Source organism: Antechinus flavipes, chromosome 3, assembly GCF_016432865.1.
Source record: "Antechinus flavipes isolate AdamAnt ecotype Samford, QLD, Australia chromosome 3, AdamAnt_v2, whole genome shotgun sequence".
Classification (NCBI taxonomy): Eukaryota; Metazoa; Chordata; class Mammalia; order Dasyuromorphia; family Dasyuridae; genus Antechinus; species Antechinus flavipes.
In genome coordinates, this window is record NC_067400.1 from 122,980,197 (window position 1) to 122,996,101 (window position 15,905).

Consider the following 15,905-nt stretch of genomic DNA (forward strand, 5'->3'; position numbering starts at 1 on the left):
ATTCTTCTTTAAAACTTATGTTATATTTTTCTAGTTCTTGAACTTTACTGTCTGTTGCTGTGTGTGTATGTGTGTGTGTGTGTGTGTGTGTGTGTGTAATTAAGGTGAGATTATCAATCAACTTTGCATGAAATTTGATGTTTCATAAAGAACAAAGTCATTTGTTCATAAATTTAACAAATATTAATTTACTAGATACCTGCTACATATTAGACCAAGAGGACAGTCTTTGGTATACTAGGTAGCCCCTCTATTCAAGATCTTTAGGAACCTGGAAATAGAAATTGCTGAGGCTTAAAAGGTGGATTACTCATGTCCATAGGAGCACAATTCCACTGGAATATTATACAAAGAACTTCTTTTCATGATATTCATTTAAATGCTTGAACATGTTTATCATCTGGACAAAAGCAGCTACACCCCAAGAAAGAACACTGGGAAATGAATATAAACTGCTTGCATTTTTGTTTTTCTTCCCGTGTTATTTCTACCTTCTGAATTCAATTCTCCCTGTGCAACAAGAAAACTTCAGTTCTGCACACATATATTGTATCTAGGATATACTGTAATCTATTCAACATGTAAAGGACTGCTTGCCATCTAGGGGAGGGGGTGGAGGGAGGGAGGGGAAAAATCAGAACAGAAGTGAATGCAAGGGATAATGGTGTAAAAAAAATTACCCTGGCATGGGTTCTATCAATAAAAAGTTATTAAAAAAAAAAGAAAAAAAGGGAAAAAAAAGAACATATTTATCATCTAAATCTTTTCTTCTTAGTCAATATGCCCAGTTCCTTCAACCAGTCTTTATATGTCAAAAACTTGAGGCTCTTCACAATGTGATTGCCCTCTCTTAGCTAATTTTCTTTTTCAAATTTTTTTACATGTACATATGCACACACATGTATATACATATACATGTGTGTATATTTGTATCTCTATATACACATATGTATATATGTAAACACATAAATATATATGTACATAATAGTAGGTGTAGTATAGAAATGATTAAATATTACAAAGAAACTTACCATCTATTAAGGGAGAAAATATATTCACACAAGTAATTGCATTATAATTCAATACGTGCTAAGGACTGAAGATACAAAGATAAAAATGAAAAACAGATCCTGAACTCAAGGAATTTACTTTCTGGTTGAAGATATTAACCAGTGTGCAATGAATATCATAAGGGATATACTAAAAATTTGTTCAGAGTAAAAATGTAGTTGGATATTATCCTTTTTATTACTTCTCATTTTTATCATTAATTGTATATAATTAAATAAAAATATATTCTAGCAAATCAAATACATAATTACATATTAGATATAGCATATGTTATGTAACCAGTCAAAGTGACCTGCTTGTTTGAGAGCTGGTTTCTGAGATAGGAAGAAAGCATAAATTCAAGTGCCACCTCTGATACATGGGATGTATAACTTTGGGGCATTTCACCTCTTAGTGCCCTAGGCAATTCTCTTGACTATAAATTCCAGAACAGTTGTTGATCTATACAGTAGAAAAAATGTTTTATCAGATGTACTCCCAGGTACAAACTCAAAACAAAGTTATAACTGATAATAGTAGCTGAATTTTAAAAGAAAAAATGCCTTCTATTTCATAAGCTTTTGAAGTATGGGTGATACAAATATTATTATTATTTTGCATTAGGAAGAAAATGAAGCACAGACAAATTAAGTGATCTGTTTCAAGGTCTGCTATTAGACTATAACAGAACTGGCATTAGACCCTGTGGCTTTAGACTTCAAATCCAGTTCTCTGGGTATCTAAAAATGTTTATGTTTTACGGTAAACAATAAATAAATAAATTAATTTGCATTACTCAGAGTTAGGAAGAATACTTGAAAAGTTACAACATTTTAAAGAAAGAAAACCATATCCTTTTACATACAATAAAGACTATAGAATAGAGATTAAAAATTATGGAAACATTAGAGCATTTAATAATTTAGTTATCCATCTCTCCCCTTCCCCAGCTACACAATCTTTGATTTAATGTTAAATTGAATTTCTTCAGAGTGCTAAAAATGTTTTGACATTTATTTCTGGCTAAAGGCAAGTTATAATGACTATTGATCTGAAGTTTTAGGTGCCAGGAGAACTGGTGTCAGAAGTGGGGTCTAACAGAACAATGTCCTGAGAATTTGGAGAACTCAGGTCTCGCCTGTAATGACTTGAAAAGCATATGAGATAAAAGTACAAGGACTATCTAATATGAGAAATTTGAAGGGAAAACAGTGTTACTGGAGGCATTTGTCATTTGTTCTTTGTTCTCAAAGAGAACCATAACATTTCAGACGTGATCTCATGACATGCAAGTGAATTGGATTTAAGTGAGGGTGGACTGTATATAGTCACCAGCCTCACTTTATTCTCTACTTTCTTCTAGGTCCAGCGATAAGGTACAGATCGGGATGACTGGAATTAGTGTTCATTAGCAGTGTGGCTCAATGGAAGAAGCATTGATTTAGAGTTAAAGGATATGGATTAAATCTTGGCTCAGCCATTTCATTGTGTGGTCTTGAGCAAGATACTTAACTTTTGTGGCAGAAAATAGCAGAAATACAATATTCTTCAGCTTAGTACATCTCTATATCAAATGTCATTCAGCAAACATTAAATGTTTACTATATATCAGATATTGTGGTAAGTGCTGAGGATAAACAGAAAAGCCAAAACATGATCCTTGGTATCAAGAAAGTCACATTCTAATGGAGGAGACAACATATAGATAAGTGTGTGTGTGTGTGTGTGTGTGTGTGTGTGTGTGTGTGTGTGTGTGTGTGTATGCTATATTCAATGGAAATGGAAGATTATGTCAGATGGAAAGCACTAGCTATGAATGGAATTGGGATCAGGGACTTAGGCTGGAAAATTCTCCGCAGATGGTATAATTAAACTGTAGCATGAAAGGAGCTGGGTGGGAAAGAAAGGCCTTCCAGCTACATGTATTGATGGCCAAGGAAAAGGCAGGGAGTTAGGAGCCTCAGTGTCTGGTTAAAGGAACATGAGGTAGACCAGTGAAAAATTGGCATTTGTGTGTGTATAAAGCGTAAGAAGACTGGAAAAGTAAGAAGGGGTCCAGTTGTAAAGGATTTTAAATGTCAAATAGGATTTTCTGTTTGATAGTACAGTTTGAATGGGAGAGGTAATGTGGGCAGACCTATGCTTCAGGGAAATCACTTTGGCAGCTAATTGGAGGAAGGATTGAATCAGAGAAATTGAGGCAGGGAGATCAACCAATAAGAAGATTTACAGGTGTGAGGTGATTATTCATTAATGACAAGCTGTATTATTAAAAAGAAGACGACATGGAGGAAATGAAGAGATAATAAGATAGGACAGACAGCACAGTGGCTATGTGGGGTGAGTGATGAGTAAGGAGTCAAGCATGACACTGAGGTTGGGAGAATGAGATGGTGGTACCCTCTCAGCAATAGGAAAGTTGGTAAGAGGGTGAGTGCGGGGGAAAGATAATGAGTTCTTTTTTTGGACACAGTGAATTCAAGATGCCTATGAAACAATCAGTTCAACATTTCAGAAAGGAAATTGGCCATGTGCTAGAGCTTATGTCAAAGATTGGGGCTGGATATTTTGATTGTATTTGGGTGACTTCCATCAGAAACAAGCATAGACCACATGACCATATTTTTCAAATGGCAGTTCTTCTTCAGTTATTTTTGAGAGCAATGTGTTAAAAATTTTCAAAATATATGTCATTATATAACCTTAAAATAAGCTCTGGCAGAAGCTCCTGGAAGGAAATCTATTATATTGTCTGTTCAAGTATTTGAGAATCTTAAAATATAAGAAATGAGTACTTATATTTCCTCTTTATAAAGTGAAGAATGGGCAAAAACTAGACAGTTTAGAGGTCACTCTAATCTACTTTCATTTGTAATAGGCCCAAGTCTTTGACAGCTTTTAAATGGGGCAGTGAAAACCATAGCAGAAGCTGGCTGGATCAAATTATGTGTATTCCTAGACAAACACATTCCCTCCAAGTTCAGCTCTTTGTGCCTTGGCAGTGTCACAAAATGATCTTATACTAAAATGTAAATTTTGTTAAGGAAACTCTGGTATCTTAGTAATGTGGGTGATGTAGATACAGATGATGGTAAACACCAAAAATTGGGGTTCGTTCAAATGAAGAATTCTTAATAGCCATTCAATGTAGCAAAAGGGAATAGGTTACAGACAAACTGAAGAGAGATACGATAGATATCAGAAATGGTAAAGATGAAATAGAGTTGGGAGAGCATATGAATCCAAGTTCCTTAGTAGAACTCACAATTACACAATAGAAAGGTGTTGAAGTTGAGAAGGGGGGTCCTCAAAAGTTCTAGACCAGAGTCATAAGATGTCGCAAAAGAATTTGCAGACTTGAACCCATCCCCTAGTCAACGGGTAAAGTTTATTAAAAGCAATGTGACACTATTACGAGGGTATTGAATTGTAAGGGAATTCAGTGAAGAGACTGAAGCAAAGAGATGCTCTTATACAGCTTTTAGTCATAGATATATTCATTCTATGACCCTAGGGTAAGGCTAGGAAGTAATCTCCAGATCTTTTCAAGGTGGTCTTCAGATAGATTGGGTGTGCTTAGTTTCCTGAGGCAGATTATTCCAAAGCCAGAAGACCAAAGACTCATTAGAAGCCCTGAGATCAGAGGACCCTAAAATCACATTACATCAAAGGGAATACCCTATGAGGTTAGGGCATGTCATTAGCTGGCAGGCTAAATCCTGAAAGAGATTTAGCATCTAAAAGAGTTAGTTATAAGAAGGAGAAGTGGAATTGAGAAACATAGTGGAGTTAGGAGAGATACTATGTGGCATAAGGAGGGTAGGAGGGAGGTAAAGAAGAAAGACATCACGAGGCAAAATGCCACAGGGTACTGACCCAGAGGGGGCAGCAGCAAAGCAATGGCCCATAAGTAGATTTTAAAGAAAAAATTTAACCCCAGGGACTTGTCTGGGATTTGACAAGGTGAGGCTGCTGAGAACCCTACAGTGGGTGGACCTCAAGAGTTTGACATAACTTGAATTTTAAAAAATATTATAGCTTTTTATTGACAAAACATATACATGAGCAATTTTTCAACATTGACTCTTGCAAAAACTTCTGTTCCAACTCCCCCCCTCCCCTTCCCTCCACCCCCTTCCCTAGATGGCAGGTAGTCCCATACATGTTAAATATGTTAAAGAATATGTTAAATACAATATATGTATACATATTTATACAGTTATCTTGTTGCACAAGAAAGATTGGATTTAGAAAGAAGGTAAAAACCTGGGAAGAAAAACAAAAATGCAAGCAAACAATAACGGAGTGTTGTAAATGTTATGTTATGGTTCACACTCATTTCCTAGTGTTCTTTTCCTGTTCAGAACAGCTGGTTCTGTTCATTATTGATCAATTGGAACTGATTTGGATCCTCTCATTGTTGAAGAGAGCAATGTCCGTCAGAATTGATCCTCATATAGTATTGTTGTTGAAGTGTATAATGATCTCCTGGTTCTGCTCATTTCACTTAGCATCAGTTTCTGTAAGCCTCTCTGAAATCATCCTGCTAATCATTTCTTACAGAACAATAATATTCCGTAATAGTCATATACCACAGTTTATTCAGCCATTCTCCAATTGATGGGCATCCACTCAGTTTCCAGTTTGACAACTTTTTGAGTATAGATCTAAATTGCTCTCCAGAATGGTTGGATCTGACAACTCCACCAACAATGTTTCAGTGTCCCAGTTTCCCCACATTCCCTCTAATATTCGTCATTATCTTTCCCTGTTATCTTGTAATCTGACAGATGTATAGTGGTATCTCAGAGTTGTCTTAAATTTGCATTTCTCTGATCAACAGTGATTTGGAGAACCTTTTCATATGACTAGAAATAGTTTTAATTTCTTCATCTGAAAATTGTCTGTTCATATCCTTTGACCATTTATCAATTGGAGAATGGCTTGATTTCTTGCAAATTAGAGTCGATTCTCTATATATTTTGGAATGAGGCTTTTATCAGAACCTTTGACTGTAAAAATGTTTTCCCAGTTTATTGTTTCCCTTCTAATCTTGTCTGCATTTAGTTTTGTTTGTACAAAAACTTTTTAATTTGATCTAATCAAAATTTTCTATTTTGTGATCAATATTGATCTGTAGTTCTTCTTTGGTCACAAATTCCTTCCTCCTCCACAGGTCTGAGTGGTAAATTATCCTATGTTCTTCCAATTTATTTATAATCTCATTCTTTATGTCTAGATTATGAACCCATTTTGACCTTATCTTGGTGTATGGTGTTAAATGTGGGCCAATGCCTAGTTTCTGCCATACTAATTTCCAATTTTCCCAGCAGTTTATGTCAAATAGTGAATTCTTATCCCCAAAGTTGGGGTCTTTGGGTTTGTCAAACTCTAGATTGCTACAGTTATTGATTATTTTGTCCTGTGAACCTAACCTTTTCCACTGATCAGCTAATCTATTTCTTAGCCAATACCAAATAGTTTTGGTGACTGCTGCTTTATAATATAGTTTTAGATCAGGTACAGCTAGGTCACCTTCATTTGATTTTTTTTTTTTTTTCATTAATTCCCTTGAAATTCTTGATCTTTTGTTCTTCCAGATGAATTTTGTTGTTATTTTTTCTAGGTCATTAAAATAGTTTCTTGGGAGGCTGGTATACACTAAATAAATAGATTAGTTTAGGTAGTATTGTCATCTTTATTATATTCACTCGACCTATCCAAGAGCACTTAATATTTTTCCAATTGTTTAGATCTGATGTTATTTTTGTGGAAAGTGTTTTGTAGTTTTGCTCATATAGTTCCTGACTTTCCCTTGGCAGATAGATTCCCAAATATTTTATGCTATCGACAGTTATTTTAAGTAGAATTTCTCTTTGTATCTCTTATAACTTGAATTTCTTACTGGATGACCTCCCTAGAGGGTGTGACACAGAGCTAAACTGATCTTTATCTGTGCCTTCTCCCTGCCTCAGGGATTAATTTTTATCAATTTCTCTGTTGACCATACTCCACATTGAAGACCTCATCACTAATCTGGTGACTCTCTTTTCTGTCTTTGCTGTCCTTTGGCTAGACTTTTGTAATTATGACCTAGATCAATTGCTACACTTGACTTTGGCTTGTGTAGATCCATTCTAGCTGAAGTTTCTTTAGGGAAGCTTATTAACTATCTGATTAGCTGTAATGCTAAACCCACTCTTTAATTACCTTCATTGCTTTGATTGTGCTTGTCAGATTGCTGAGACAATTCTTATATATACCTTTTACTTAGATGTGCAAATGTCTTTTAATATGGGTCTCATCTGCCTTGTTTTAGTCTCAGTTGGAATACAGAATTAATTTTCTTAGTTAATGAATAAGAGTGACCTGGCTCAAACATCATCCTCAAAATGAATACCATCACGCACTATATGGAAGACAAGTCAACAAACATTTAACAAGCTTTTACTATGCTCTAATGTAGGGGTCCTCAAACTACAGCCAGCGGGCCAGATGCGGCAGCTGAGGAAGATTATCCCCCTCACCCAGGGCTATGAAGTTTCTTTATTTAAAGGCCCACAAAACAAAGTTTTTGTTTTTACTACAGTCCGACCCTCCAACAGTCTGAGGGACAGTGAACTGACCCCCCCTCTTTAAAAAGTTTGAGGACTCCTGCGTTTAATATATTGTGCTGAATATCTGGGATATTGAATGCTGAGAATAAAAAGAAAGACAAAAAATGGTCCTTACTCTCAAGAAGTAAGACTACATGTAAACAGACTGGAGAGAGCCCTGGATTTAGTGGAAGAACTTGGCCTTTTTAAGCTAAGGTCTTTAGCAGATTTTAGTTTGCCTGGGATAACTGCCTATTTAGTGATTAAAGATAGGTGAAGAAATGAGGCAAAAGAGAGCCTAATTTGTCCACTCAAAAATAAAAAAGAAAGAAAAAGAAAAAATGCATTAGGGAGGTAAAAATCCTAAGGGTTTCTGGCCAGAAAGGAATCTGTTGGTGTTTACACTTACTCTGAGCCATCAAAACCCAAAGAAAGGCTAAGTGAAGCTAGGTTGGGATGTCTTAATGTAAATTATAGTATTTTAATTACGTTAATTAATTAATTAATTAAAAATTTAAGTAGATTAAGAATTAAACTATAATTGAATACATTGTACCTTGACCTCAACATAGCAATGTCATTTTGGTCCTCTTCAGCAATGAAAGACAACCAACCAACCAAGGATTACAGCTTTAGTATAAAAGATGCAATGCAGTTGAACTTTTAAGATTAAAAGTAAAAAATGATGATTCCTGTGTTACTTATTAGTCATGTGCCATCTTTTTCTTTTGTTTTCCAGTTTTCTTCAGCCCCCAAAGCCTCTGTCTTCACTTAGCACTCTGAGAGATGGAAATTGGAGAGATGGCTGCTATTGATGTGGCATTTTGTACTCTTAGAAGACTGGGAAAGAAGTGGAAAATGAGGGTTGTGTTGCCCAGCTGGCTGGGTGACAGTACAATGGGCGTTTGTGTCTTTCCCTCCTTACGTTTTAATGGATTCACCATGCTGTTTTTCAATGGACCTGTTATCAGAGACTAAATTTTGCACTTAAATATTTGCCTGGGATACTGCAATGTTCTCAAACCCACAGTTGCAGTATTGTGACATTTAGAACTAGATTTTTTTTTTTTTTTTTATAGAACTGCTATGTACCTGAACTACTTTTTGAGAGAATTAAGATGTACCAATATTAAATACTGCTTTGCCATATCCTTTTTTTTTTTTTTAAAGGTTACCTGTTCAATGTACTTACACATTCTAAATCCTTTTGTCCATTACATGTTCTGTATTTTAATACATTGCCTATGACTGGGTCTTATAACATACTTTGAACTTTAATTTTTATAGTTTACAGGAATCCTATCTTTTTTGCACTTGTTTCTTTTTATGCCTATTTGAACCACTAGGGAACAATTTACATTTTTGTGCCATAAAAAGTATTTTTGTGGTAAGGTACTATTTTTTTAGCTCTGGGGAGAGATCAACAGAAACACACCATATAGTTTAAGAGACCTATAATCTTGTTTTTGTTGTAGGATGAGCACAAAATCGAAGAGTTAAGGGGAGTTGGCTAAGACAGCAAGGGAATCCAGTGGTTTTTGCCTTGTTATTGTTTCCTTAAATGTTAATTTATTATCACATCCTGTTTGGTATTTGTGGATCACATCACAGAATCTCAGAGGCGGAAATGCACATTGCATTTACCACGTGCAATGGTCTCTACACTAACTGTGGGATTTCAATACTTTGCTACAAAGGATGAAACTGTAATGTTTTACTAACATTTGCTTCTGGAAAAAAAAGAATGCATTTTAATGCAAATAAATCTTTTTGATAGACCTTTTACAGAATCCAATTGCACTAATGAATGCTTTCTTATGGCATATGACCTAATATTTGTTACTGTGTATACCGCTGTTTTGGAATGTTTCAGAAATAAAGAATCTATTTCAGCAATATCAAGTCACACATGACTGTGCAACATAATGTGAAGAGATGTTTTCCTATGAGCTTTATTATTATTTTAAAGACAATTGGATTGTTGCTGTTTTCTCAGACAGGGATATTTACATTGCTTGAGTATCTTCATATTTACTGTAGAGTTCCTTAGGCTAAAATCTTTGTTCATTGGAGACATGAAAAATACTTTAAAACTACCAGGAAGTTATATTTAATTTTCACCATAAATTGTGTACATCAAGTATATTTATCCCAGAGGGGAACTTTAGGACTTCAGTAATATGGGTCAACATATTTAGGATAAAAATTCATCAAAGATGTTGGCACATCTTGCAAATAGAATTCAATTAATTTCTGAGACATCAAAAAATGTAAAAATAATCTTTTCTCCTCATTTCAGAGTTGACATGTAGTGCTGGAAAAAACTGAGGCAAGATAGGGATTAGAGAGTTTTTAATATTTTATTTGAAAGGGAGAGATTTACTGGGATCAAATGGATCTATGGTTTGGTCCCAGTGCTGAATGAGACTCTCAAAGCTACCAAGGGGTAGACTGAAGCAGGGGTAAAGTCAAAGCACTGAAAGTGGGAACAGACTATCAATCTGGTTCTGATGGGGGGGAAAGGGGAGAGGCACTGGACATTCTGATAAATAGGAAAGGTCTTTCTCCTTATCTGGATCATGATGATTAGGAAGGGGGATGTTGCAAGCATGCAGAACAATTCAGAGAAATTGAGGTAGAACAATTAGGGAAACTGAGGTAGAATAATCAAAGGAAACTGGCACAACAGACAGTGTTCTGGAAAACTTTTCAAAACAAAATACACTAATTTAGGAAGATGTTTGTATTCAAGTTTAGAGTTAAATACTTTGCCATGGTGAGGAAAAATCCATTTTCATTTTCTGCGTTTTCATTTAGGAATCAGTTGCTCATTTTAAAATATACTTAAATCAGAGATGCAACAGAAAGTACATTATACACATACAAACAGATAAATGATCAGTTCAATTAGGAAAAGAGGCAGAAAGGAGGAAAAGTTAATAAACACAATATACTACCTACTGTGCCAGGCACTGTATTAAGAGCTTTATAAATGTTTAATTTTATTCTTAATCCTGCAAGACAAATTGAAACAGCTATTTGACACTTGAGGAAACTAAGGCAAATAGAAGCTGTGATTTGTTTTTAGCATCACAGAGAATGTTTGAGATTGAATTGGCAGTAGAATATAAATTGTCATTTTATATCAGACTTTCATAGATCATTCTCTGCTAATGTTTATTTCTTAAATGTTTAAGAATAGTCATATAAAATACACATCCAACAACAAAATTTACTAATATTTAGGAGATAGGATAGATTTGTTTAGCTTATAAGTTTTTTACTCTTAAAAACAATGGGCCAGGTTCATCTTTTATTAGCTGTCACTGAACATTTATTAAGTGTTTACTATGTGCTAATACACATTCACCCTGGGAATATAAGGAAAGAACAGCCTTTATCCTCAAGGAACTTGTATTCTTAATGGGGGAAAATTCCCTGTAAATAACTAGATACATACAAAATATATACATATATATTAAATGTAGTCTCAGAAAGGAAAGCAATAGTAGCTGAGGGTAAGGGAGGGTTGAAAAAAGCCTTCTGCAAAAAAGGTGGTATTTGAGCAGAATTCAAGAAAGGGAGGGAATCTAAGAGCTGGAAATGAGAGGGGGAGAAAACATTCTAGGCAATTTGAAGTGCACAAGAATTGAAAATCCTGTGTGGCTGGTTTAAGTGAATCATAGTTTGTAATTAAGAGCACAAGTCTAAATAGACTACAGGTAGGAAGGGGCCAGGTTATATAAATTATTAACAACAGAGGACTTGATATTAGTTGGAGGTGGTGGTGAGAACAAAGTGAACTTTAGAAACTCGCTCATTGCTGAAATAAATAAAAGCCTTGAAGATTAATTATAAGAATTTTTTTGGCATGGTTGGTGAGGCCACATGTATAGCAAGGGTTTTCCACTTGAAGTGATGGCTATCTTCTGCAGGTAGCATGGAGGTGTCTGTGGTGGCTCAAAGGAAAGTAGTCTCTAGTCTCTTCTCCCTGAAACCTCTAAGGGATGCATTAATTCCTGCTAGAGAGGGAATCAGAAAGAGGCAGAAGGTCGCTCTGTTCCTTTCAGAGGAAGGGTGTATAGACTAGAATTATATTTGTTCCCTTAAATATTGTTAGCCAACATGTCTGCCTTATAAATTATGGTTTGCAACCTCATAAGGAATTTTGTAACTGAATGTGGGGATCATGAAATTATGATTTTATTATCAGTAAATGTTTAATTTATATACCTATTTCTACCAGTATCACAAATTTTTCCAGCAAAAAGTGATTGAGCAGAAAAAATTTAAGAAGGTGTAGCCTATATGTGATTAGTTCAATCTAACTTCTGATTTTTATTATTCTTGGAGGGAAGGAAAAATCCAGCCCTTATATTCAAAGCTTGACCCTCTTTCCACCATATACTAGTTCCACAATAAACATACATAGAGAATAACAAGAAAACTCATTTCTCTAAATCATAACAAAACAGAAACCAAAAAAGGTATACATAGGAAAATATACATCAGGCAATACAATAAAAGGAACCCTCTCTAATAGAGAGTGAGATAACAGCTTGACTAAGAGAGAATCCTAGATCCCACACTCGGAGAAGTTCTATGAAGTCTTTAGGCTAGTAAGCTGGGGACAGGGACATGATAGAGATTGCCAGTTATTATATATCTTCCCAGAGTCCACTTGAAGTGGAATTGGTCTCTCCCATCAATCTCCTACCTCTTCTCTTCCTCCCTCCTCCCCCCCCCCCCGCCCCCAAGCTGAAAGTCAAAGGAGCCCAAAGGAACCTGAAGCTTGAAGTGAATTCAGAGATGACTTAAAAAAGACAGAAGAGCTCTCCTCTCTCTGGTTTTCTTTGTTTTAATTGCTACCTAGTTTTAATCACTGAATGGCTGCAGCCTCAATCAAACAGACCTATTGAAGACCTTAGCTTAAAAAGGCCAAGGTCTCCCATCCAGGGCCATCTCTAGTCATCTTGATCTAAATCTTGCCACTGGACCCAGAAGGCTCCAGAGAGGAAAAGGAGGCAGACACAGCTTTCCCTTACTTTACTCTAATTCACTTGCATGTCATGGTATCATCTCCCTGACGTCATGGTCCTCTGATGCTCTTTGAAATCAGACAAACGATATTCATTTCCACTAATGAGAAATGAGGCTCATACCAGTGGGATTTGAAATTTGAGTTTAAATAGTTTTGATTAAAAATATACATCTGATAACTTTGGGGTTCATAGAGATGAGTGATAGATGAATTTTTTTCTTAAGATCTTAATATTTCTCTGGCTGAATTTGCTTTCCTTTGATGCCCTACTCAGTCCTGCTTTCTATATACCTAATTCCACTTACTTGCCTTTTGTTATAATTCTTTTGCATATTGAACAATTAATTCATTATTTGCCATTTTTATATTGACTTTCATCACCTCCTATATGAACAGTCCTCATGTTTTGTTTGAGGAAAATATTGTTAGAAATCCATCCTGCCACAGAGGAGAAAATAACTTTAAAAGAAAGTACTTGATTTTTTTTTCTTATTCTCTCTTGCTTGGTGTATTACTTTAAACTCTACCACAATCCAGAGTAATTGCCAAGTAAATATGAAAATCTTAAAAAAAAATTTAAATCAAGACTCTGTCTATATTTAGTAGAGAATTAGATTTATCAAATTAACTCAATCAGAATCTTCATTTTAAAAATATTTGAATTTCTAGGTTTCTTTAATCTTAATATTCAGAAATTGCAGTTGAAATGAATACTCAGTTTTTCATAGGAATAACACTTTTCAGAGATTATACCTAATGTTATGCTTGTCCTTCAGTCATGTCTGACTTTTCATGATCTCATTTGGCAAATTTCTTGGCAAATATACTGTATATCCTAATTTTGTATAACCTAACATTATATATCATATTAGGTTAAATTTGTCTAGAAGGCATATAACAATATTGACTAAGTATCAATTTCTGCTCTCGTTGACAGATATTCTGCCAGATGTTATTCTAAAAATATTGGCAATAATAAACATTTAGATTTCTGGTCTCAGATCTGAGACCAAAGAGGTCCAACCTATACTCTAAAAAAATGAATATGATTTACAGTGTCCCCATCAAACAATCATTTAGCCTGTATTCATTATGATGAAGAAAAATTTGAAATCAAATCCTGTTTCATAAACAAGCTGTGAGAACTCTGGGCAAGTCACTTAGCTTGTTTCCTCACCTACAAAGTACAGAAAATAAAATGTACTTATCTTCTAGGGTTGTGATGAGAATAAAATAAGATTTGCAAATCTTAATATTCTTTATAAATGTCAACCACTATTGTAACTACCATCATCACCACTGCAACCACCACGATATAAAATAATGAATCAGCTATTTTATTTGAATTTGTCAAATTATTTTAAAGAAAATCCTAAATTGTCATTTTTAAGAGGGAACTTTCTTTTTGCCTTTTTAAAAAATTAAATGCAGATTCAAATGTTCAGAATATAAAAAGGAATTTCAATATTGGTAGAATTTCAGTTTTTTTTGTCTCTGTTACATATTTCTTCAGTATCTATTTTAGATTTTTTGAAACAAACTTCACCAGAGTCTGACTTCCTCTTAATCACCAGCATATTTATGAGCTGTATATCATAATCCATCTTATCAACTGCCATGTCCAACCAGAAATTAAGCTCTTGGATAACAGCCATCTATTACCCCAAACTCCCATCCTTAGATGTGATTGCTAATTTATTAGTTGTCTCAATTATCTATTACAGATAAGCCCTAGCCATGCTTGATTTCATTCCCCTACAGACTCATAAGTTGACATCTGTTCCCTCTCTGTTCTATTTTTCCCCACCCTTTTGTTCCTGGAATCATAATCAAATCAACTCTTTCATCAGTGTCAGGAAAAGACATGTTAATCTCCCCCCTCTTTAATTCCATTCACTGTATTTATAACTTTTCACACAATATCTTCCATGGGTCACTAACCCACTTCATATATATTGTATCGCCTCCCCCCATTAGAATGTTAGTTCCTTGAGGGTATGGACTGTCTTCAATTTTGTATTTCTATCTCCAGCAGTTAGCACAATGCTTGGCAATTTGACCTATAGTTTATTCCCAAAGTCCATTGGTATGGTCTCTCTCCTTATTGATGAAAATTAATATCCTGCGAGTCTAAGGGTAGGGAGAAGTTAGAGAAAGCCAGAGAGAGGAGAGCTTTCATCTTTTTCAAGTCATCTTTGAGTTCTCTTCAAGCTTGAAGTCACTGTAGGCACTTCTGATTTTTAGCTTTAAGGAAGAAGATGGAAAAGTACAACTCTACTTCATGTTGCTGAAGGAAGACTGCAAAGACACAAAAGGAAGTGGCAGTCTCCATCATGTCCCTAAAAACATTTATAAATGCCTTTGTTCCTTCCTTCCTTCCTTCCATCATTGATTAGTGTGTTCACAGGGAAGACAATCCTATAAGCAGGACATAAATAGGAAAACAAACTTGTGAAAAATCATGGTAATATGTTGTGACAATTTATAACCTGAATTTAAATAAACTATAGGTCAAATCAGATTCTTGAAACAATACTATTAAAAAACCCCAACAACATATGATATATTTTTTTCTTCCTTCATGAAAATCCTATTCTGATTCACATCATAGTGTGGCTTTAACCCTGAATGTACAAAGCTGTTACAGATTTGATTGGATCTTGAATGGAGAAGTTTTGTGCCTGGTTCTGGAGATGGATTATGTCTTTCCAAGAACCAGCCAAATATGGAGCCATAAGAAAACTGGTGATTAGTTTAGATAATAAATTATTGGCCATGATGACTCATGATATTTCGAAAACTTCATGTAGTCATAATCTCATTGATATGAATGCTCCCTTCAGTGATATAGATCACAACTATTTTTTGTCTTTTTTTTTTTTCAATCAATCAATGTTAAGAACCTATTATGTGCTAGGCACTGTATTAATCATTGACTGACACTTGTCCAAGATCTCCTAAAAATTCATTCAACATATTATGGAAATTATAGATTCCTGGCCATTGTATTGCTGCTCAGATAGTGCCTGGATTGTCCTTTGGTTATACTTCCTTCACTGACCCATCTCTTTTGGTCATTTAACTTTGATAATATCCTTTATAACATCTCTTCTTCAGAACAATTTCTCACTGGCAATGTGAGACAACCTATTAATACCATGCCTTTTCATAGTCTTTGGATAAATCCAACTTTAATTCTTTAGAGTTTATGATATTCC

The 15,905-nt window shown here is 34.9% G+C and overlaps 1 protein-coding gene across 2 annotated transcripts in view; it reads left to right on the forward strand.

Moving 5' to 3' along the window:
* Positions 1-9,544, forward strand: part of SLAIN1 (SLAIN motif family member 1) — a 74,683-nt gene extending 65,139 nt beyond the window's left edge. For both annotated transcript variants that reach the window (XM_051983958.1, XM_051983957.1), the window contains one exon: positions 8,386-9,544. In XM_051983958.1, the coding sequence (XP_051839918.1) occupies positions 8,386-8,461 (76 nt within the window). In that variant the 3' untranslated portion in view covers positions 8,462-9,544. The remainder of the gene's footprint in view (positions 1-8,385) is intronic.
* The last annotated feature ends 6,361 nt before the right edge of the window (positions 9,545-15,905 follow it).